General features: G+C 35.9%; 1 protein-coding gene across 1 annotated transcript; it reads right to left on the bottom strand.

Annotated features, from left to right (window-relative positions):
- Positions 1–2,784: 2,784 nt before the first annotated feature.
- On the bottom strand, positions 2,785–26,060 carry LOC108362974 (ankyrin repeat domain-containing protein 13D). Its single transcript, XM_017616146.1, has 10 exons — positions 25,771–26,060; positions 13,205–13,337; positions 12,935–13,105; positions 12,084–12,227; positions 11,704–12,020; positions 11,529–11,627; positions 11,237–11,425; positions 10,803–11,133; positions 10,543–10,738; positions 2,785–3,566 (listed from the first exon to the last, which is right to left on the bottom strand). Exons 1-10 carry the CDS (start codon positions 25,867–25,869, stop codon positions 3,365–3,367), a joined length of 1,881 nt encoding a protein of 626 aa, XP_017471635.1. The 5' UTR covers positions 25,870–26,060; the 3' UTR covers positions 2,785–3,364.
- Positions 26,061–26,316: the final 256 nt, after the last annotated feature.

The following is a 26,316-nucleotide window of genomic DNA, read 5'->3' as shown; positions in this document are numbered from 1 at the left end:
TTCTTGTGGAGAATTTGTTGTCTAAAGAGGGTAGAGAAGTGGTATAATCTATCCGTCGTAGATTATCCGGTAGAGTTTCAAGTATTTTTGCGTGTCCCTATCTGAGGTCTCTCCACGGCTGTATTGTATTCAACCTGGCAGCACTGCAGCCGGCCCGAAATTCGCCGTACAGATCCACAGGTGGAGGATTTAACATTATTTCCAAGGTATTTAACCTCAGTTGAGAGAGTAAGTGCCACCCCGTTTAGGGTGGGAGGTTTGAATAAGGGAGTTTGTGAAAAGTACCATTTGTGTCTTGATAGGATTGACACTAAGTCCACATCCCTTGGACCAGATGTTTACCAGATCGAGTGCGCTTTGCAATAACTCACTCAGGACCTGAAGATGTTAGCCCGTTACCACGATCGCTATGTCATCAGCGTACGCTATGACTTGACAACCGATGCCCTTTAGGCTTAGAAGTAGGGTGTTCACTGTTAGATTCCAGAGTAGAGGGGAGAGAACGCCTCTTTGGGGAGTGCCTCTGGTCACATACTTTGTAATGAAACCATACCCCAGCTCTGATAGAAAAGTTCTCTTTTGCACCCCCGCCATGAGGAGGGAGTTAACAACAGACTTTGGGTAGATGTTGTTGAAACCACCCTCGATATTGAGAAAAACTCCGAGCGTGTATTCCCTTAAGGCCAATCCTTTTTCTATCGTCGATACGATTTCGTGGAGTGCGATCTCCACGGATTTTCCCTTGGAATATGCATGCTGATTCGAGGATGAGCCTCTCCATAGTTTTAAGAAAAAATGAACTGAGGCTTATAGGCCTGTTGTTGTTGTTGTTGTAGCGGCTACAACAACCCCGCCCAGAACGGTTGGTACAGGCATTCACAGGTCTAGAGTCTACATAACTCGAGACTGAGTCCCTGTGAATGCNCTGAGATACTTCGCCGACCTAAACGGGGTTAGATCGCCGAAACAACAGCCCTTGGTCGGGTGAAACCCGAGTCATTCCGGTACGTAGAACCGGCTGTCGTGGGAATGGCCTGAAATCCTTCGGTTTCACATGAGCGGCCTTGCTTCCTTTTGGTAGGAATAAAAATTTTGCCTTTGTCCACTCGTGTGGTATGTGAGTCAGGGTTAGGCAGACGGGAGATCCTACCTCCTATGAGCTTTATAAACCAATTGAAATCTTATGGCCGCTATTAAATTGCGACGATAATTGATATAATCTTAAGCATACCTACATTTGACCACAAAAAAATTTCACACTTCACATTTGTGAATAAACTTTCAGTTTCTCAATTACTTTCATAATTCCTTTGAGTAATTGAAAAAAACTGAAGTACTTTTGCAATTCCAGGTAACGGGATTGGAAGAAAATATTTTACAGTTTACATTTTCAGTTCCTTTCAAAGGAATTGAAAAAATTACATTTCTACCACGTAATTGATTCCAATTATAATATGAAATTCCTTGTAATGGAAAAAAAAAACAATTACATTTGAAATTACTTCTAGGGAATTGAATAAGTAATCAATCCTTTGCTGTGGACTGAAGGAATTGATTCCTTACAATTTAGTTGTGATTGTAACGTAATTGCATTTACCCAGCTCTGTTTATGTAGTCATAAGTGGGCGGTGTCTGCCCATTTTCCAAAAATCTATAATAATTTTACATATTCACGGTGCTCCTGAACCGAAAATAAATGAAACATTCTTGCACCTCGAATGTTCTTGCGGATCTGGAATATTTGAGATGTTTAGATCATAAAAAGTCAAAAATGAAAATCATACACGTAGGTAAATCTTTTCGAGAAATTCAAGTATAAATATCAGTTGAAGATTATCATTTAAAGTTTATTGTTAGGAATCAAGTTAATTTATTAGGAATTGCTATTATTGTAATATTTTATAAAAACTTGTACAAAAGTTATATCATTCATGCATTAGCAGAGTGCAATATTAGAAAACGCTGCACTATTAATGCCGTTGATTGCTCGTCGGTACGTCGTCGGGTCCACTGGTTGGTCAATGTAAGTCTGGACTGCGGCCTTATAAATGAATAGGTGCCCCCTGACGTGCCTGTGCGGAGGCTCCTCCTCTATCAAGGGTCTGTTAGGGTGTTGACGTCTGTGGCACCCCATCAGAAACTGCTCACAAAGCATTTTATTGTGCTCCCTTACGGGAAGCATTTGGTTCTCGCTGTGTAGGTGGTGCTTAGGCGACATCATAAGGCAACCTGTCGCTGTCCGGAGTGCGGCGTTCTGACAAGTCTGAAGCTTCGTCCACTGCGTCGAACTAGTCCCCGGCGACCAAACAGGCGCAGCATAGTTTAGAACCGGCTAGCCAATTGCCTTGTATGTTGCCAGCGACGTTTCTTTGTTCTTTGCCCAGATAAAATTTTTAAAATAATGGTCAATATCGTCGTTTAAAGTACAAAACCGCGTATGTAATTCTGCAAAAACGCGTAACTGACATTGGTTGCCAAAAATTAGATTTGCTCACACAAGTTCTTGTCTCAATCCTTATCCATTCGTCCTGAAATATACTAGCCAGAAATGCTATTGCTTTATAAAAAAGAGAACTATTTTGAAATATGAGTGTTTTTACTCTCTAGAAAATAATTTATGCAACCTCACATACGCGGTTTTGCATTTTGTTGATGCGCGGTTTTGTACTTTAAACGACGATATATATGTATGTATGTATGTACATTGACCACAAGGAATACCACAAATACACCTAGCAATAAAAATAAAAGATTCTTAACACCTTTAAACTAAACTAATAAATATTAAATTGTTCTTATGTATAGCTCCACGATGTATTTTTGCATTTGTAACTGAGGATAGGATAAGCTTACAAATAAATATGAAGAATCACATGCATATGTACATATATAAAATTACTAAACGAGACACTTTTATTTAAGAGTGGTGAATTTATGATTAGTTTATTGTACGCTAGTACGGAAAGCTTTTTGAAATGTCTCTGTATAATATAAAAAATTCATATAGTAATAAGGTATAGAAGATCTATAAGAAATATACTTATGCACTATATATTACATGCGATATTTTGAAAAAAAGTACCGTAGAAGACACGTTTGAACAATTTTTACCACGTTAAACGGACAGTTGTTGATTTACAGATGTTTTAAAAATATTGCTAATTACAAAGTTATTTGACTTCAAGGTTTTAATAGTTCGGTTCTTTGATATACATATGTATTCCTCTACCATTCTCAATAGAGTATATGTTTCCCTGCAGGGATTAATGATTGATATTGAAAATATTTCGAAGTTCGATCATATGGATAGATATATAAATATATATTCAACACAATATTTTGTATGGTCAAAATTGACTTAGTTCTACTGTAAGCTAAGCTTTAACGCCTGTTCAATCATTTCCTGTTCACGCTGTAACTCAATTTCATACTGCTGCTGATCCTGTCGGCTAAGCTGTAAAGCAATCGCAAGATCAGGATCCATATAGCTAAAACCACCATCGTCATCATCGGTAGCTGGCGATCCTGTATTATTTGCGGCACCACACAACGACTCTTGCAGTACCCTGGGTTTTAAGTGAAAAGAAAATCGAACGGGATATACGTGGCAAATAGCGTTAACTACATAAATACATTTGGTAAATACTTTAATGAGTTTAATTAGCAATGACACGAACAGATTGTGAAAAAATAAAATAAATTGATGAATCAGAGCATGAATTCTTACGAGAATAAGTGAAATGTCAAAAATGAGTCTTTGTAATCAAAATATAGATACATACAGGGCGTATTTCTTTATTCATTCCGGATCTAGAATAGAATAGTCATATTTTATACGGAATAATTACGGTGACCATATTAACCAATATCAAATAAAGGACTTTTTTTTCAAAATTATTTGGGAATACGTACATACAACTTGTATGATAAGAGTACCTTACCCATATCGTAATTTAAATCAAATATTTACCAGTTAATTAACCGATTCCGAAAAATGAAGCCAAATCCTTTTCAAGGACTTCGCCATCCTTTGCTGCCAAAATGCATTTACCATAATTCATACTGCACGCCGAAGTCAGCACACAGTGGTTGAAAATTGGAATTTAATGTTTATAATTCACCGCAGTCTTCATTTTTCAACCAATTTTTACTAAAAACCAAAAAAAAAATTATTTTTGTGAACCTTTTGTTATAACATTTCAAACATTTTTTTGTAATTTATTCAGTTTGGGGAACCATACAATTGTTTTTAACTAGTTTTTGTTATGTAACATTTATTAACTGGAACAGGAGAATACATTTTCTTCAAAATTGCCACTTTTTCTGCATTTTGCACTAAAAAAATTAATATAATCAAATAAAAATTCACAAATCAGGCCCAACTGGTCTCTTGCAAATATTATAAGCTTATAAGTGAAAAAAATTAAGGCTCCAGTGAATTACGAACACTAAATGCCAGTTTAGAACCACTGTGCAGCAGGGGGTTTATTGTTCTCTTTCAGTGGAACTGGAAACTCAGGGTGCAACACGATCCTGGGCACAACTTTCCCTGTGCTTTATAGATTGTGCCAAGATACCTATTAAAAAAACCCTTAAGTGGGGTGCGAAACAAACTGGCGAAGGTTTTCATTATATTTTATAAGGAACATTTTTATTTTTCATATTCTGTTTAAAAATTTACCTCTGAAAAGCGCAGAGCTGATTTAAAGGACAGTTTAAGAAATAAAGGACAAAAGGCGTCCTTTATTTTGAAAAAAATTATGAAGGACAGGGGGTTAAAGTAAAGGACTGTCCTTTAAAATAAAGGACGGATGGTCACCGTAGGAATAATGGGAATAAAGAAACAGAAAAGAATAAAATTATTAGATATCAGATAGAAAAGAACTTTTCACTGTTTCTCTATTAATATTTAATTTAATTTGCTAAAGGTTTTATTCGTAAAACAATTTGCATAAACTTACTTGGTTTCTCTAGCGCCATTATTTTCATGCAATTTGTACATATGCACACAATCAGCTGTTCAGCAGAATATTTTATGAATTCCGTGCTAAAGACGGAATGAAAAGAATGCGTTTAGGTTATCCTGTAACATATTATCCAGAACGTTCCAACGAATAAGTAAACATAAAAATGTATTCCGAACGTTTGGAATGAATAAAGAAACACGCCCGCAATCTAACTAGAGCAAAGATCTAGAATAATAATAATTTGATAGTTCAGTTTTAAAAAGGCATCCCATATTTCGTCGGAATTATGAAATCCTTTATAATAATTATGAGTGAGACAAACTTTTTAAGTCATCGATAACTGATTTTGAGACTCTAATTATAATTCCACCGTGCTACCAAGGCGAATTAATATAAGGTGATAGCAGGAGTACAAAAACAGAAATTTACATGTATGTATTTTGTTTTTGCTTTGGCGGCATAAACTGTCAAAATCTGTAAGTGTGTGTAGAAATTCAAACAAAATTTTTCAATTTGACATCAGAAGCCGTGCGGCGAATCCCATACACAAAATCAGCTGATCTAGTAACACCACCTTATATAAATTCGCCTTGCGTGCTACAGTAATTTTGCTTCAGGCATTAATTTTTATGGAGTATTGTGGAAGATAAAAAGCTGTCGCATAAAAACACTTTAGGTAATATAACTATGTAGATTAAATAGTAACGATTGTACAGATTTATTTTGAACTTACTTAAGCCAATATTACTTACTTTAGAAAATTATTTATAAGTTCAAAACATTACGTTACATATTTAAATAAATAAATATTTTAACTCCCAATTGTGTCTGATTTATATTTATGTAAACGTAGTTGATGTACTTTTAAAAGACTGTTTTCATCTTAAGTTGTACAAATGTTTTCTTCAATAAATATCAAACATTTGAATGTTTAGTTAGTTTCGAGTTACAATGGAAAAACTCGAAACTTTCGCTTTTCTTAATTAAACAATAAATAATGATTTTGGGAGTACAATAGAAAATTTTAAAAATGGTTTTGCGTTGTAATCGAGACGCAACATCTACTACGAGTTTAGCATCTTAAAAGTACATGCCATTTTTTCATTTTGTAGCACCGTGTTATATGCGAGATCCATTTTTTTAGTCTTCGAAGACTTTTATTTAGGGGTGTGCCGCATATCCGGCAGATATCCGGAATCGGGCTTATCCGTCCGTTTTTCTGTTATCCGACAATCCGGCCGGATACTGGCTAAAATCCTGCCGGATTTCCGGATTCGATTATAGAAGATTCAATTTAAAAATCTAATTCAGATTTTTTTTTTTTGTATTTTTATAATCAAATTTAATACATAGTATCTAATTAGTAATTAGAGTTAAAAATTGATATATATTTCATTATGAGAAGAAGCATTTTTGCATTACAGTGCAACAACCTATTTCTATTTTCAACATATCTGTGTTCGTATGGAAAAGTAGCTTATGTTGAAAGGCTGGCTTTAGTATAATGCGGCATTCCCGTTATTCTTTAAACGACAAAGAATTTTTTGATGAGACTTAATAAGAAAATTGACTTGCTAGTATCGGAGCTATTTCTTGCACGTTTATTTGCCAAAAGTTCTCAACGGCTCACCGCCAGTGAGTAATTCGCAATCGTATGCTGCGAATGCCGATTTATACTAAAGCCAGCCTTTCGACATAAGCTACTTTTCCATACGAACACAGATATGTATGTAAATGCTACCCGATGGACTAAATACTATTTTTAAGTTCACTGAGGATGGTAGAGCGCAGCTGTAAATATTTGCCCATTTCTAAATTGCTGCCTTTTTTCTTTAACGGTCACTGCCTTGTCTACCCACATCACTACAAAAACTGGAATCCGCATCAGAGCCGTTGGCGATTTCCTCAAAGCATTGCCAAATATCCTGGTGAGCACCCTGCTCAATAAAAGCTTTCACTAGAGTTTGACCTTTTTCATATGATTCAAATAGTTTCTCCATGCTAACTGATTTATATTTTCGAATTACTTCACTATCGACCCCGTTTTTAGATTTATTGATGTAAAAAAATTAGACCTGGGTAACAAAAAATAGCAACAATGAAGCACTACGGGACAATGCGGGAAGCAAGGTGATATGTAAGCATGCATAATCCCTGCAAAGAATTGCTGACCATATCGTAAAGAAAATATCGATTGTACACTCACAAACATATCGACCCCTTTTCGCAAAATTATCGTATGTTACATTTTGTACGAAATGCATTTTTTTGATGCAACTTTGTTTTACATCCCATAACGCATCACCTGTTCAAATATTACGGCTTAAATCACAATAGCTCCCCCACAAATTGACTGTAAATTTTATCGTATGTGACAATGAATTTTTTCTTGTGGGCGAAATTGTATGTTACATTTTTTACGAAATTCAGTTTTTGATGCAACTTTGTTTTACAGCCCATAACGCATCACCTGTTCAAATACTACGGCTTAAATCACAATAGCTCCCCCGAAAGTTGACTGTAAATTTTATCGTATGTTACAATGAATTTTTTCTTGTGGGCGAAATTATCATATGTGCTAAGAAATTAGAAAGGTGTCAACACATTCTACAAAAAAAAATCTTGCGTTTAGTTATATTTCTCAATTATCCCAGCAAATCTAAACTTTGGTATTGATGGTGCTAGCCAAAGCAGAGAAAAGTACAAAAAACACTTTCCAGTAAAATTTGGTTTTTGTATCATACTATAATTTTGCGCAGTGGGGTCGATATGTACAGACATACATACATCAAAGAAAATTTAACTTCATTGTTAGCTGTGGTGCAAAACATATAAAAAGTGGGTGAATGTAAAAGAAAAATAAAAGAAAATCCAGTGAATTTAATTTGTAATATAAAAAAAAAATTACAAGAAAACTTTTTCTACCTCTATATGGATAGAAAAGCAAAAATGTGCGGCCAATGCGGCGAAATACAAAAAACTCGCAGGATTCACCAAGGCCGACTGTGGAGGTAGTGACTCCAATGGAGGCAGAAAGTCCAAGCGGCTCTGAGGAATTTGTTTTTAGCGACGAAAATTCAGACTCCGTTGAAAAATTAGAAGAATTGTCTGAGCTCAGTGAATTTAATTTGTAATATCAAAAAAAAATAAAAATACAAAAACACTTTTTCTAACTCTTGGTGGATAGAAAAGAAAAAATTTTAGGCCAATGCGGCGAAATACAAAAAACTTGCAGGATTCACTGAGGCCGACTGTGGAGGCAGTGACTCCAATGGAGGCAGAAGGTCCAAGCGGCGCTGAAGAATTTGTTTTTAGCGACGACGTATGTTACGATTCGAGCCCAGGGTTGCAAATCTTTTTAATGGAGGATTATTTTATAACTTAACTCTATAACTCATAAGTATGTCGCTAAACAAAAAAAAAAATGAATATAATATTGTGAAATTTATTAAGGTTCGGGTATCCGAATCCGGCTCTTATTTTTTACATGGTATCCGGAATCCAGTTATCCGGCACGTCCCTACTTTTATTCTAAATTGGAAAAGTCTTTTCATAATAATTTTGATTGAAAAATATTTTTGACGTAGATTACTTTTAGTCTTACTTTTCGATATGGGGGCTATGATCAAATGTTGGAGTTGTAATTTTTAGAGCTTCTCGAAAACGCTTATTGCACGGGAACTAAAGAAGAGATTTCAAAGAAAAGTGTGGCGTTTCAAAGATAAAATTCCAAACCTATCGACAGATTCATTTTTGTAAGTAACCAATTCGGTTTCTGTCGTAGAAACAACGGTAAATATTGACTTATTTTGGGGAGCCTTTAAAGTGCTCTAGCAACTTATGATTTGCAGATATAATTTTCATTTTCGGGATGTATGTAGGTTCTTTGTAGCAATAAAAATCTTATCAGGTACCAGTTTTATATAAATTTAACAAATATTGAGCACTTTAAGGCAACAAATTTTTGAAAAAATTAACCAATTTTTCTTATTACCAAAATGCTTGAAAACCGCTTGAATGATTTTGTTTTTGTTTTTGTTTTCTTCAATCAAAAATTTAAGTTTTTTCCTTTCGTTTGTTATATGGGAAGTATTGGTTGATATCTTCTAAGTATGTTTATTTATTTAAATATGTGGTCATACGTGATTTTCCATAAAAAATCACTTCGTTATCATTTTGTAAACACGTGCTTGCGCTGGAATTGAGAGAAGGAGAGAAAAAGCATGTGTGTAGGTATTTCGGCTTTTGAGTAAGAGATGGCGCAATATTTATAACCTAATCACAGCGTATGTATGTATGTAAATACCTCTATGTATGTATGTATGTATGTAAATACCTCTATATATATCTGCAGTGTGAAAGGAAATAAAAATGAATCGAAGTAGTGATACACGTCATGGCATATATCTATTTATAATATATATCTATATATGATTGAAGTTAATGTGGAACTGCTTATCTATTGCTAATTATTAATATTTTGCAATTAATTTTGATTTATTAAATTCAATACAATCAAAGTGAATATTTCATGTACCGTTTTTAACTTGACTTAATAATATCACGTATTCTACGTTTAAGTTAGGCGGCTGTGACTCCGACAAAGCCCGCAGGTCAAGACGAAGGCCCTGAACTGATCCTTTTTAAGTCATCAATAAGTTTTGGTTTTACATCACATAATCTCTACTAATTTACATAATTATTTCTCTAAAGTATTTTTGTGTGGCAATTTTATATCTTCAACAATATTCCCATCAAAATTAATGGCCAATAAGACGTTCATATGGTTCACCTAATGTTTGCGCATTGAAACAACTAATCTCGGTGCGGGTAGCAGCTAAACCAACTTTGCATCCCCTTAACTTTCTATGTATGCGCATTGAAAATTAACATTATGTTCTAAAGGTAAGAATGGCGAAAAATAACATTTCATAAATTCACAATTTTGGAATCCATCCGTATCACATTTAAATTTTTTAAAGAATATTCGAATATGTATTATAAGAACAGAACGTGAACAAAAAATCAATGCGCGTCTGGTGAATCACTCAAATCAATACCGATTTAGGACATTTGGATAAGTTTCGAAACGATATCGACGCGTTCGTCTAAATAAATGTGTCGATAGTTAAGTTGTATAGATATCTCTTTATTTTGTACTAATTGTAGAGGGAATGAAATGTTTATTGTCTCATCAACTATTTAAAAATTTTTTTCATGTAAGCGATATCGGTTTTAAATTGATTTTCTGGTGCGGAAGTGTAATGATCGCCCTGCACTGTTGAATTGGTTATTGACGATGCCGGTGAAGAACCGCAAGCTTTTTCACTACTTAACAGTGCGTGACGAATTTGGGAATGATTGGAATTTATTTTACTGAGCGCGCAATTACTAGCTATACGTCGATTTGGGGAGCTACGGTTACAATAATGTGCTTTAGTGGGAACATGAAGTCTACATATCGAATTCATTTGGCGAAGCATGGGAGAAGGGTTAGTACACATTTTTTTAAATAGAAACATAAGCATAAAGTATTTAATTTAAAGTTCATATATAAATATATGCATAATGATACCTCTGCAACTGTTCGTCTTCCTCTGGAATTCCATCTACCCCTTGACCACGCAATGCCTCCCATATATCCACTTTATCGGTGTCCTCAGCTGTATTTGAAGCAGAAGCCCCGGAGGTCGTTTCCACTAAACTTTGTTCAATTGCATATTGCAACATATCGTCTTCATCCAAAGGCATTTGACGAAGAGTGTCCGCATCTGAAAAGCGAAAATAAATTCTCTGAACAACAAAAACGAATGCGAATTTTATTAATTTGTGTACCTCTGTTGACGTAATGGCTCGGTATATCGAAACAATGGTCGTCGACAAGGCAAGTTATGCGATCGTCTTCATTAATTGTGGTTACATTCTCAACGGGAGCCGTCATGCCGAATACATTTCCAAACGTGATGCATGCATTTAAAACATGGAAGAGTGGGATTTCAATTTTCACTGGAAAACCAGAGGGCAGCTGCATGGTAATGAAATCTTTCAGTTTAGATACGTGTGGACTTGCCATAGTAGACATTAAGTCAAGTATAGGAAGAACTTGTTCTTGCAGTCGCATAGGATACTCTTCGGAGAGCCATAGATTAGCCTTAAATCTCTGAATCTAAAATATATACTTAATTATAACTTCTCAATTAGCTGCTCCGTTTAATGTTAAATAATTGGTCTTTAAGCAGCAATCAACAGTAATACATTTTGATAGATACCTTGGTAGTGACTTTCTTTGGTCGTCCAATGTCACGTCCATTCAAATCGACATTGGGAGAAAAATACTCCTCTGCCGTAATAGCGTGTTTTGGTGGCGTTGTGCCTGAGCTGATACTGGCATTTTCTTCGGGTGTGCTATTTTCAGGGCTTTGATCTAGTAATGGACTCCCAATAGATGGAGACGGCGTCTGACATATATATGTAATTTATATGTGAATCGAGTATATATTTTCTCCGATTAAACTAACGAGCAAACATGCATTTAAGCTTGTCTTTTGTAACACTTCTTACCCGATCTTTGGCAATTATTCCTTCATTAGTGTGAGAATTTGTTAAATCGTCGTCAGCGATCCCTAAAAAGCTATGCAATGGTGTCCTCGCACATTTATTCTGGTCATATTGAATTTAGAAAATATTTTTCATAAAATGTTTTCTCAGCGATGTTTTTTAATAAAATTTAGAGTACCTTAATTTGATCTTCATTTAGGTGATCCATTCGGGTGCGCGTTATAAACTCAACGTTGCTGGCGCCATAAACTTTGCAATTGTATCCATTCACCATCTCTGACTTTTCGCTGCGCCAACCCCAAATTCCCGATTTATTCCGCTCAAAACTGATTTTTTCCATTTCTATATTGTTAGTAATGACGGGTGCATTGAGGCGGCCGCGCACAGCACCAATTGGAGGCGGTATTGCGACTATATCTCCGATTTCGCTATTCATTTGTTCTTCAATCACTTCGTGAGTGTCATGATCGATCTCAATCATCGTTGCAGAGTCCTCTGAAATAAATTTTATTAAATAAGTAAAGAATAAAGGTAATGTTATCGGCTCGTTTCTCTTACTTGCGCCTTTAAAGATATAAGAGCGATTGCCTCGTTGCCAGGAGTTGTTATGAAACCCTAATAATGTGGTATCTATTCTCACATTCGCTCCACGTTTATAAACTTTGTAGGTGTCGCTCGGACAAAGACGAGACATGAGGGGTACTGTAATATATGTACATTAGACCACGTCAAAAAATAAAAATCCTTCAATGCGACCGCTATCTGAATCAGACTTTAGTATTTGCTATAGTAATGATCCTCAATGAATATCCCCTCACTACGGCAATTCCAAGAGGTCGCGCATCGAGTGTTTATTTTTCCCATACGAATTACACGTTAGAAAATTAGTTATTGTCTTTTGAGGTCAATATAATTTTCTAGGATTAATGAAAACGCTCGAAACTATAATAATACATTGATTACATTCCATTTAAGTATTATACATGATCAGATTCATGTCAAATCTAGTAATTAAGAAAAAATTTGTTTTTGGAATCTAAGGAATCTGAGCATGCATAAAACTTAAATGACATGCAATCATTGTATTCTTATAGTTTCGAGAATTTTGAGTAATCCTAGTAAATTATATTGACCTCAAAAGAGAATAACTAATTTTCTTAGGTTTAATTCCTATGCGAAAAATAAACACTCGATGCGCGACCTCTTAGAATTATCGTAGAGGGGAGATTCATGGAGGATCATTGCTATAAAATCTGAGTCCGACGGTGGTCGCATTGCATGATTTTTATTTTTTTACGTGGTCAATGTATGTACATACATACAAACATATGTATGTATATATGTAAAAAAAATATTTTTTTATATATTGAGATGCAATAGTAAATTCATGATTATAAAAAATGGTTTACCCCAAGATGTAAACTCCCATTTCATTTCAATGTAGAAATCAGGTGCATCTAAAAGGTGTTGTAATAATTTCGGAACATGTGTTACCCGTTGAACATGACGTTGCAAATCGCGTACTTCAATGATGGCAGTCAGTATATCCTCATCGCCGGAGCATACGGCTTCTTGCACAACTGGAAATCGAAAATATGCATTTTTCTTCTATATATACATTTCGTTATGTAAATCTACACAATAATGTGTGAAAATATTTAGATATTAGTTGGCCTTACTTGACCATCCCTCGTATTCATAGGTGGCATTACATTTTGCTGCTAAAAGGCACTTTACACATTGCAAATGTGATAATTTCACGGCTAGCATCAAAGGTGTTCGGCCACGGGCATCGATTTTTTCCTTGTCAACCTAAACTTGAGAAGTTTCAAAATACATATGTACATTTTATTACAAAATAATCAAAACGCATGAAATATGCACTACAAAATACTCGTACATGTTTTTACAAATTAAGTTTTTAGTTAAGAGATACGACTAATGGCAGTATAGAGCTATGTATGTACTAAGGTAGCTTATAAATGCTCCTTAAAACGACTGGTTATACTTCGTATTTTTGTTTGTTTACTCGATTTTGTATGCCGTATTTGTATTTTTAACTGGTAACGTGAACCGTGTTCGATCATTCAAATACAAATTTGGTTTAGTTCCCATCATGAAGGATCATGAAGAAATTGACGGTACTCTTAAATTTGTATATTAACATTGAAGATGGTTGTGTTTCTTGCTTAAAAATTACTTGTGACTTTACTTATTTATTTAGTTGTATTGTTTGCACTTCATTGATTGTAATATCTTCTATAGTTTTTTTAATTAACTTCACGTTTTGACCGACTTCACAAAAAGGAGAAGGTTATCAATTCGTCGGAATATTTTTTTTATGTACATATGTTACCCCATAGCTTTGGACCACGTTAACCGATTTCAATAATTCTTTTTTAAAAGGAAAGGTGTTACCATACAGGTGGTCCCATACTAATTTGGTTTAAATCCGATTATTGGATCATGAAGAAATTAACATTCTTAAATTTTTATAAGAGAATTGGAACCGGTTTGGTTTTATGCTTAACAATTGCTTGTTTAATTCACATTTTTCTGCTGTTATTCGACTTCCTCGACTGTTTTACAAAAGTTGGCAGTCAGTAAACAGTAAATCTAAACATAAGAAGGGCATTATATGTATGTAATTAAAACCGTTCAAAAATGAGCTTGTATTAACTTATTCGTATGCAACTTCAAATATGTATGAAGGTCTAGGTTTTGAGTGGGATAACACTACTCGGATGAATGGCAACTATAACATTAATATTCAATTCCGGTGATACGGTATTTGATGTCTGATTATCCTTGTTTATAAGTTGAACTTATTCTGATGTTTTTAATTGTAAAGAATACATAGATATTAGAGTCCAGCGCAATTGTATTTGCCGCATTTCATTCAATAAGTACTCCTTGCATTGTACTCTACTCCCAACACATTGTTACTTTTTTTCCGCATACATACACTACTTGGCGTTGAGAGAGTAAATACTTGACGTACTTGCTATTACTCCACCAAAGTACGTACTCTACTTTCCCTCATCGCGTACGAGAGATATTTGCTGCTGCCAAAAGGGANTTGCGCTGGAGTCTAATAGATATTATTAAGTAAGTAATGTCTCATGCTTTACTGTATTCAGCCGAATAAAGGATGGTTTAATAAATAAAGGCCTACAAATATTGAACTACGAAACATAGCGACGTGTGTCACATCATGAAGTGCCAGTTCATGGTATGTCGCACATACATGTTTGACAATGACATATGAAGCCCCTGTCGAATAAATTTAAATCAAATCATGTATCAAGTCTATGCATGTCAACACATGCGACATAGTCAGCATTATTAATTACATTGTTTATACGGGTAGAAATTTTGCAAGCTCCTACTATAGTAAAACTCATTAAACAATTCTCTAATTAAAAATCTATATATATTTTCATACAAGGCAGGATCATACAGTACTTTAAATATGCTGCAGAAACACAACAGCGAACAACAGCTTAGCTAAGAGCAATGACATGCTATAACAGTATGTTTAAGATTGAATGACATGGCATTACACCTTGTTTGAGTTGGCATGGCATAGCAATGTATATTTTTGAAAATGACATTTTTACAGAAAATGTTGAATTTTGCAGTTCTTTATTAATAAATGATGGAAGCGATGCGCAAAAAAACTCGATTTAATGGGCCAGAGTTCGCGTAAAGGCTTATAAATGTTACATTGGGGCCCAATTCTCACACAGTATTGTGGCTTTTAAAGATTTTCCGGTGAGTTTTGTAATTCAGTTCCAAGTTAATTTGAGCCAAATTCGCTTTGAATTCAAATTGGCAGGTGCTGAAATTCACTCAGAAGTGAATTGAATTGCGGTCGTAAAATGGCTCCTCGATAGTAAGGCCGTGTGACCTGTCCCACAGTGCGGCCGAAATCCAAAAGTGTTGCCAAAATTGGAAAAAAAAGTTTCTGGATAGGGCTTTTCCATCATTAAGTTGGTAAAGAGATCTCTAAAAAACGAAAACCGTTCACAGTAACGGCCTGTACCCCAAGTTTCCTCTTTATTTTCAGTCGGAATGTCGTCTTCGCCCAAGCATAACATTATGGTAGATTCAAAGGGAAACGTTATAAACGTGTAAAAGTACTTTGAGTTAAGGAAATCCAACAAAACCAAATGGCATCTACGTCTAAAGGCTAGTACAATACGTAAAAAAAATGTGTGAATATCTACACTGTAACAGAATTTTTTTAAAGTTGAAATATAATGGTACTTTTTTTTACAAAATTTGAGTTGTTAAATGAAACATGATAACACGCTGTAGGATGCTGCCTTTAAGCCTATTGGAGGTTACTTAAGGTGTTCTTACACGATGTGTATTTGCGTCTGTAAATGTGACTTTTTCAATACATATGTAATTGCGTATGTCTGTCAAATTCCCAGTCTTTATTTAACTATTTAAAAATTCATGCTATGAAAACGAAATAAACTAAACTCAGATGATTCTATCTGTGTGTCAGATGAAAATAGAAACATTTCTATTTCGTAAGTACGTGCATCTGATTTGTACAGAAACAAATTTAATACATATCTTGTAAGAACACCTTAAGAAAACCACGATTCAATAATGAAAGGTTTTGTAAGACAAACTTTCTCACTCTAATTTTATCAATGACACTCCCACCCTACTCCTAAAAATAAAAACAGTGATCTTTCTTTTCGAAATTTCTTTGCAAGTTTAAGGAACATTTTTAAATTTTTAGTAGTGAAATTTTTACTTTTTAAATTTTAAGAAATGTTTGTCAGTCTACAGAAATTCAATGTAGACTAAAGGGCGTGTGTGAATCGGTAACAAAGTTCTATGGGGAAAGCTGTTGAATAATGTTTTTACTATGGTGAGACAGTTTTGCCAATCTGCTGTGTGAAATGAAATCTTTTTTGACAGCAGTAAATTTTTGATAACCACAGATTTATTCGGAATAAACTATTACAAATTGAAGTGAAATTGATATTTTAAACACATCTAACATCACTGATTGCATTTCATCAACTTAAGCTTTTGTTTTACGAAAAATTACTCACAGCAACAGTCTTTGCGATTGTCAAAATTTTCTATGCATTTGTCAAAAATTTCACTAGCCTCATGTGCTACTGAAATTTTATTCACCTCATAGTTGTCAAAAATTTACTTGCCGCAAACTTTGTTACCGATTCACACACGCCCAAAGTGACGAAATTCCCTTAAATGCCGAAATGTATTTGTCGACATTTGTGGAGACCTATTGATTCTGCCAAGTCGCTGTAAAGTAGAGCGCGCAATGTTTCTGGTAAATGAGTCAGCGAAGGTATTTAGGCATTGACACAATCCAATCAAGTCAAAAGCAGTTTATGTGATCTAAATTTAAACTTGCACTGAAGAACTGACCCTAAAAGTGCAACATCAAAGAATTCGCGTTATATAGTAAACAGACGACAGCGTTAATCTGGATCAACTCGGGAATTAACTGCATTTGATCCGGAATAAGTCCGAACACACGGAACGTTGTGGAGAAGAAGAACCCGAGCCCGCAATCGATGATGACGGAGTCGACGTTCCACCGCCTGACTATGACGAGGTACGTATAGCAATAACGCAGCTGAAAAACAACAAAGCTGCTGGAGCTGACATCCTGCCAGCTGAGCTATTCAACTACGGCGGCGAGGAGTTGATAAGGTGCATGCATCAACTCTTGTGCAGAATATGGTCAGATGAACGCATACCCGACGACTGGAATTTAAGTGTGCTCTGCCCAATCCACAAGAAAGGTGACCCCGCCATTCGCGCCAACTACCGCGGGATCAGCCTTCTAAGCATAGGTTACAAGGTCTTATCGAGCGTATTGTGTGAAAGACTGAAGCCCACCGTCAATGAACTGATTGGGCCTTATCAGTGTGGCTTTAGACCTGGCAAATCCACCATAGACCAGGTATTCACAANACTGAATTTGGCATCCCTTCAAAACTCATACGGCCGTGTAAAATGACGTTGAGCACCAGCTCCGTCAGAATTGGGAAAGGCCTCTCCGAGTCGTTCGCCACCAAACGGGGACATCGATATCATCGGCATCAAAAACCGCGAAGTCTGTTCTGCCTTTTCCAAGTTGGATAAGGAAGCAAAGCGAATGGGTCTGGTGGTAAACGAGGACAAGACGAAGTATCTCCTTTCATCAAACAAACAGTAAGCACATTCGCTCCTTGGCACCCACATCACTGTTGACAGTTATAATTTCGAGAAAGTAGAGAATTTCGTTTACTTGGGAACCAGCATTAACACCGATAATAATGTCAGCATNTTTGGACTGAGTAGGCAATTCAGGAGTAAAGTCCTCTCTCGACGTGCGAAAACCACGCTTTATAAGTCACTCATCATGCCCGTGCTGGTATATGGCGCAGAAGCATGGACAATGACAACATCCGATGAGGCGGCTCTTGGAGTGTTCGAGAGAAAGATTTTGCGGAAGATTTACGGGCCTTTACGCGTTGGCGACGGCGAGTACCGCAAATGATGAAACGATGAGCTAAATGAGCTTTACAACGACGTGGACATAGTGCAGCGAATTAAAATACAGCGGCTCCGCTGGCTTGGCCATGTCGTTCGAATGGACACCGACGCTCCAGCTCTGAAAGTATTCAACTCGGAACCCGCTGGTGGTAGCAGAGGAAGAGGAAGGCCCCCACTACGATGGAAAGATCAGGTGGAGAAAGACTTGGCTTCACTTGGCGTTTCCAATTGGCGTCAGTTGGCACAGAAGAAAAACGACTGGCGTGCTTTGTTGAACTCGGCCAAAATCGATTAGGCGGTTACAGCGCCAAAAAGAAGAAGAATGCGGTTCAACGCTGTCGTCGGTGCAGGCTTTTACCGTATTAGAAGCAATCGAGCCATAAACTCGAAAGAAAATGTTTTTATTTGGCGTTTTTTTATGAAAATTACTTATTTAATTTTTCCATCATATCTATAAACCGTAAATGGTACCGCAAAGAAATTACACGGCAACAAAAAAACAACAACAGAAAACAACAACAGCTCAAAGTCGACCATCCATTCTCAAGTTATACGCGGACTGACGTACGAAACTTTGGTATACATATACATAAATAAATAAATAAATAAATATATACATACAAATATTTTTTTTAATAGCAATCAGAGGATATATGAGATGTAAATAAGCTGATTTGAATTAAATAATTGAAGCAAATACTACCATGCACTATGTGGAACTTCGCTACTTTTTGAAGGTGTTTGAATTAGTGGGAGTGTCAAATTTTAGAAAAAAACTACTTACAAAACCTTTAATAACACTGTGAGACAAATGGTAGGGGTCAGTGATCGGGAAGGGTTCAAACTACCGGGGAAAGTTATATCGGTAAAAAAGAAGTTATACGTGTCCCGGCGTTTCGCTGGGTCACGGTTTCTATTTTGAGGCTGTTTTTGTACTTTACATTGGTGTTGATTTTATTTAAGATTCCCCTAAATTTGGTGAAGGTATGACTGTAGCTAGAGTTTACCTTTTGTCCATTAAGCAGTTCCGCTCTTAATCTAGGATTTAGAAACCATTGTTTGGTGAGTTCTTTTGCTGTTAGCCATTCTGCTCTTTTCAATGGAGTGAGTTCACACGCAATAGCATATCTGGCCAGTGTAGGAGTATTTGGAGGCAGCCCAAGACAGCGCCTTAGAGGTTCATTCACAATTGTTTGCAGTTGCTTGTTATATCCCTTCGATGCATTGGCGTAACTGGTATTCGCGTACTCAATTTTTGATCTTACAAATACTTTAAAGAGATTCAAGGCTATATTCGGTACTATTCCTGCTTTTATCGTCATTAATTTGGCAAGTAGATTTTTGCCTGGAGTTATGTCTTTTTTGATTTTGCCTATATGTTCTTTAATCGTGGAATTTGCATTTATTGTCCTACCCAACCATTTGAGATTGTGTTCTTGTTCTATTTTGTGGCCTCCTCCCTCTATGCAATATCTGTTTCTTTTTCCTGCCGTCATAAGCATAAATTTCGTCTTACTGAGGTTTAGTGTTAGGTGTAGGGAGTTTAAAATCGCCTGAATTTCCTCAATTTTGGAAGCTAGTTTTATAATGGCTGTTTTTTCTTCTTTATTGCGCACCACAATCGCCAGATCATCTGCAAACTGGAAAAGCTGAGTTTTCTCTTCGTTGATGTTGTGAAGTTTAGCAGTATATATATTGAATAGTGTTGGTGAAAGGCAACTTCCTTGCGGCAGTCCGTTGTTTACTTCTATTGTATGTTTTCCCAAACTAAGTTGCCGTGATGCGAAAAAGTTATGAATCCAATCTGCAATTTTTGTGTTAACGTTGTGGTCCACCAGTGTTTGATGCAGAGTTGTGAGATCAACGCAGTTGTATGCATCCGCTATGTCCAGGAGGCAAACGACCACTTTTTCCTTGTTGTGTTTACTGGTGGCACTAGATGTAACATCTCATTCAGACACATTGTTGTAGATCGGGTTTTTCGGTAAGCAAAGCTTTTTGGAGGGATGATGTTTTTTTGTTCGACTTCTTCTGATAAGGCGTCCCTGATGAGCAAGTTAAGGCTTTTTGCAACCACAGATATAAGTGATATGGGCCGAAAATTGCGAAAATCTTCTAGGTCTCTGTTCCCTTTTGGTATTGGTACTATTTTTATTTTTCTCCAAGTGTCTGGAACTTCATTTTTGTTAAATTGGTTTTCTAGGGCTTTCAGAAATTCTTGTAGAGTTTCTTCTGATAAGTTTTTCAATATTTGGAACGTGATGTTGTCGTGTCCTCCTGCTGTCGACTTTTTCTTGTTTAATTTGCGCAAAAAATTTTCTACAGTGAAATTTAAATTTGTCACGTTCGTCAATTCTTGACTGTCTGTGCCTGCTGTATGTCTCGTTCGTGTGGTGGAGCCTGTTCTTACCTGGTTTTTGATGTGTTCCAAATACTTTAAGTTGTCCTCAGAAGCCCATTCTTGGTTTGTATATTTTCTTCCTTTGACATTGTTTATGAAGTTCCAGGCAGCTTTGGTGTTCGGTTCGCAATTTAGTTCTTCCACTCTTCTCTTGTAGCTGCTGCTCTTTGCCTCTTTTACTGCCTTTTTCCATTCTGCAGTCGCTATTCTGGACGCCTCCAGGTCCTCTATATTATTTGTAAGGTTCGCTTTTTTCCTGTTGGCCGTATGTAGTCTGAATAATTTATTCAGGTCTACATTCCACCATGCCTTGGGCTGCCATCTTTTTATGTTTAAATCTATGCTTACGCTTTCCCTGGCCTCTTTAACATCTTTTTGCATTTGATTTAGGTTAGTAAACGTGATTCTTTTCACTTTATTAATAAAGCTACTTTTAGGGGTAAACAAATTTGGGAGTTTGTGAATATCTTTAAGTGTGGTCAGAACCGGGAAATGCCTACTGCCTCCTATGCTGATTTGTGAACACTGTCATTCTAATTTCTCTTTATTAAAGTTGGTGAAGGTAAGATCCAGTACAGATCCCGCATTTCTTTCATTACACAAGTGCGTTTTGGTGCCATCGTTTAGACATAGAAAATTTGCGTTTTCAGTCTCGGAGCTTAGCAAAACGCCTTTAGGTGTGTTTATTTGATAGCCATACTTAATACATCTAGCATTAAAATCCCCTAGTAGGATTACATTTCTAAAATTGCTCAGAAATATTAACAAGCGGTTTATTTCTGTCGAGAAATCATTGAATCTTAGGCTAGGCGGTAAGTATGCGTTACATATGGTTATGTTGGAGTTTAGGCTAGTAGTCTTTGCTATTAATACATCCATATTGCTCTTATACTTAATTTTCGTGAATTTGAGTCCTTTTTTGAAGCCGATAGCTACCCCTCCATAACCATCCGGCCTAGTCTTTCTTAGTAGATTAAAACCTATAAGATTGTGATTTGTTGTTGATTCGTCGTGTGAAAATATTTCCTGAAGGCATATAATGTCTATGTCGTGCCTATTATTAAAGTGGTCTAAATAGCTCTTATTTGCCTTAAGGCTTTGTATATTATATTGTAGGATTTTCGTGTTCATTTGTGGGAGTTGGTGTAATTCTGTCGCTAACTCTAACTTTACAAATTTTCTCTAGCAACTGTACTAGGGGTTCGTTTTGATCTATTTCAAACTTTTTAATGAGTAAGCTAACCAGTTTCTCTATTTCTGTCACTCTGTCCCACTGTGCACTTAAGACAGGCTGTTTAGTTGTGTCTTTTCTTTTTCGGTGTGCATGTTTGCGGGTTTGTACTGCGTTACTTGGCTATACTTCTTTCTTGTCAATTTTTGGTTAACTACCTGATCATTGTTTATGACTTGATTGTGATTGGAAAGAGTGGCCGGAAAGTTTTACTCAAAATTTAACACCGAAAAACGATTTGCTCTATTTTCTAAACTGTACATGTCAAAGGCCTCCTTTTTAGAGATTTTTTTATGGTCATTATTTCCAACACTTTTTCTTCTTTCTGCCACACTTCACATGCCTTTTTGTTCACTGAGTTGTGACCTTCATTCCCGCATAGAATGCAATTATTGGTATTGGGTTTACAGTTGCTATTACATCCTTCCTCTTTTCCACAAACAATGCATCGGTTTTTGGCTTTGCAGGTTAACCAGGTATGGCCAAGCCTTCCGCAGTTGAAACACTGTCTTACCCTCGGAATATAGTGCTGCACTTTAAGCTTAACATAAAATAGGTTTATTGTTTCCGGAAGCTCATGTCCTTGAAAACCAATTTTGACCGAAAATGTTGGCAGAAAATTTTCTCTATCATTTGGGTCCCGTCTAGTTAATCTAGTTACTGATGTCACTTTTATGTCTGATATGATGTTGCTTAGAATTTCTTGATCAGAAAAGCCCATCGGCACATTTCTAACAACCCCTATGTTTTCAACAAAATTTCTTGGAATGAATGGCTTCATTTCATTTTTAGTCAAATATTGGTTTGCAAGGCACTTGTTTGCTAATTCGTACGTTTCAAAANAAGAAGTAACACTGTTTCACGTAAGGTAGTCAATATGGCGGAATTAGAGCGAGAAGTTGCCAACTGATAACACCAAGGTGTATTAAACAAGGTGGTGTTGGGGCGACAGCTGAGTTTTTCGCCGTGGAGGCCATTACGTCAAAATGATGTGTTTGTTGTAACTCATACCAATGACAGTATGGACATCAGCGTATAATTTGTTAGTGTAATTTTTTACTTATATACGGCCAACACCACCTTGTTAAATACGCCTTGGATAACACCTTGTATTATTGCATCATGCTGGTGTACGTGCCTTTTGGTACAATCATACCTTGTAGCGGGATTTGCATTCCGTTATTTTCGTCCGTCTTTGTCTTTTTATTATTCTTTCTAACTGTACCTAATTTTGCACTGTCTTCGTCCGTCTCGGAGTCTTTTTTCTCCATATTACACCTTTAATTATTCTTTTTCTGTTTAATTTTTTCTGATTTCTACTGACTTCGAACCAATTCGAGGCCATAGAGTCAGACTCATTAATATCTACAGCCTCTGACGCCGAAGCGTCGGCCATGCTGCTTTGAAAACTTCTTGCTCACTTATATATGTATACACGGCACTGAGAAACTTACCCACAGAAATATGCCAAACTTGATGCCACGCTAAATTGTCCTCTAAATTATAGAGTTGTCCCAAAAAGTTCTATATATTTTATAAAAACACAATTACTGCACAGTGATAAAAGAAAACTTAACACTTATAAATGCTGCTGAAGTCGACGTTCCACTAAAGATGAGTTGTAACCTCCACCCTCGGCTGCTATGCTGCGAATGATTGTCACCTTTGGTGGTCTTTTTTTTGACATAACTCGAGAACCACTAGTCCGATTTTGCTCAAACAAATTAAAAAAAATTAAAAATTACAATTCCTTTAATCTGTTCATATAACGTTTTTCTATATAATCAACAGTTTTGCCGGTAAAAATAAATGTATGAAGAAAAAATATATTTTTTGCCTAAAATATTAAATTTTTTTTTTCAAATTCTTAAAAAATCCAAAACGGAAAAAAAGGCGTCGGATTATTTTCACGCAAAGTCACATAACCTTTAAGCAAAATTAGACATAGATCATGAAAATCGATGGACGCGTTTCGCTTTTATTCACAATTAAGTGAAGGTATCTCATACCAAAGGTGACAATTTCCCCTATATGATAGTTACTAACTTCAAATCGATATATCTCGATTCCTAGACGTGACCCAGCGAAACGCCGGGCCACGTATAACTTGTTTTTGACCGATATAACATTTCCCGTTGGTTTCATCCCATCCCGATTTTGACTGTCGCATAGTGTAATTGAATCATGCTTAGAAAAGCTAATAAGCTACCGAATAAAATAAAATTCTTCTGCCCAAATCTTCCTCTGAAATTTTAATGTACTCTTTTAACACGCTTATATATATGTGTTTCACCTGTATGTAAAACATTCGATCTTTTTAATTAGATTTCATAGAAAGATTTTAGGTATGCCGTTTTGTGGTCCATTTAATTTAAGCACAATAAAGTGCAAGTTTAAAGTAGCTGGGATTATGGTTGATTTTTGGAAGTTTTTTTTTTGCTGAAGGCGTTGCTTATTTTCTTCATATCATCGAACATACTTCGTATGGAAGAAAATTACTGACAATCTCAACAAAAAAATTTCACAAATTAACGACAATAGTCCAAACATAATGAAAGCCACGAGCTACGGACCACAGCTGCCAAATTATTTTAACCTGTACTCTTATGTAGATAATTATTTTGGCGACGACCGGGCTACGCGACCGTAGGCAGATTAGATCTATTTCTATTTTTCCAGCGACAGATAAGGTTCTTCCTCTTCTTTTATGTCAAAATCATACTGATTCATGATGTCGATTGTAAGCTGTGGTCCTTAGCTTGTCGTTTTCAATGTGTTTCTTAAGTCCTAGCCACTTCAAACTTGTACTTTACACTAAAATTTAGTGGGCTATAAAACTGCACTCTATGAAATCTAATTAAAAACTCGAAATTTACCAGACGCCATACTGGATCCGCCATTTTGAATTTTGCAATTCCGATAGGGGATTCGTAATTAGCGTCCCCGAAAAACCCCCAGGTACGATATTGCGAATAATTTCTTTAAGGCTTCGAATTTTGGCACACTTTTGGATTTCGACCGCATGTGTACATATGTATTTAATCTTTAAATTATAAGAAAATTTAATTTTAATGAAATACTATATATGTATATGTACATATCGCACCATTAATAATATTGAGATGTAATTCAAAATTTACGTTTTTAAAGATTTCATTAAGTATGCAATTAACAAACTTGATAAGTAGAACATGTTCAGTCGAAACCAAACTTTCCAAACATGGCGAAGATATGTGTCTTATCTTTCTTTTTCTATACCAACTGTATGAATTGATAAAACTTTCGATTGCGTTTTACCACTAAATTGAAATTTTGAATTACATCGTTATATTATTAAAGGTGCGATCTGAAGTTCCCCCGAGTGAAATTTTAACCATAATAACTATAACTGACGAATAAGGAATAATTATTTAATTGGAGGAATAACCTCGCAGTATGTGGACGTCTAAAGTCCCCGTCATGATTACATTGTGTACATTGAAAATGTCTGACGAAAATTAGAAATCATACAAGCAAATGCTATTACAGCGGTACTGCCTTTGTATAGCTGCGGAGCAACATTGGACACATCTTATTGAATAAACCATACTTTGAGGAACAACCTGACTTGTTGGGACTATTGGCTCCCTTTAGTCATTGCTTCAGTGCACAAAGCAAAAAAAAACATTATTGCAACAAAGCGTTTCATATAAAGAGTGAAGGCTATTTGATTCCAATGAGTCATTTTGTACTCCGAATATTGAGATTAGCACAAATATAACGTCTGGTTGGGCACCAACAGTACTTAGTACAGCTTAGGATTAAGCATCTATGTAGATCGACTTATAAATTAGCGTTTGCGAAGCCTGCTTAACGCGCTTAATTGAATTAGCATATTCTTGCAAAATTGCACATGAAAGTGATTAATTTCACTATTTTTCACCAATAGGAACCTTCTCCAGTTTGATATAATAAACATATTTTCGAACTCATCTTTGCTATCGTATCGAAACTTCTGTCCACTGCCTCATTCATTAAATATATGGTATATCCCTTTTATCTGTACCCGAAATCATCATCACCATTTGTTTCCTCACCGTGTCCGTTTTTAACGCCCATTTCAGCTCATCGACGCTGTTGCTCCATACAAGCCAATGCAGTGGAAACTCTTTTTTTATATCTTCCAATTTCTTCATTGCTTTAACAATTACCGCGAGCTTGCGCTTCCCCAATACTTCAAAAGATATTCGGCTTAGCCTTTTTGTAAAATAATAAAAGTTGGCCCTATATTCTACACTTTTGTATATTTCTGAATTGATAGTCCATTGCAAGGCGAATTTATACAAGGTACCAAGAATACAACAACCACAACCACATGTATCAAGGCGAATTTTTAATGTCAAAATAGGGTGTTTGTGTAATATGAATTCGCTTTGTTTACAACAAACACATCATTTTGACATTCAGTAGTATAAATTCGCCTTGATTTTCATGAACGAAAGACACAAGATCACGCCTTCCCGAAAGAAAGAAAAAAGTTATTTTCTTGCTGTTGAAATCTCGACGCCATCTTTTTTGTAAGAAGTAAACAACAGAGACGTGAACCGGATGAAAAATTTTGTCGGTTCGGTTCAGCGGTTCGA

Source organism: Rhagoletis zephyria, unplaced genomic scaffold (assembly GCF_001687245.7).
Source record: "Rhagoletis zephyria isolate East Lansing unplaced genomic scaffold, Rhagoletis_zephyria_1.1 Rzeph_scaffold_00025, whole genome shotgun sequence".
In the NCBI taxonomy this organism is placed as follows: domain Eukaryota; kingdom Metazoa; phylum Arthropoda; class Insecta; order Diptera; family Tephritidae; genus Rhagoletis; species Rhagoletis zephyria.
The sequence above is the reverse complement of the archived record's forward strand: the minus strand, read 5'-3'. Positions and strand labels throughout refer to the sequence as shown.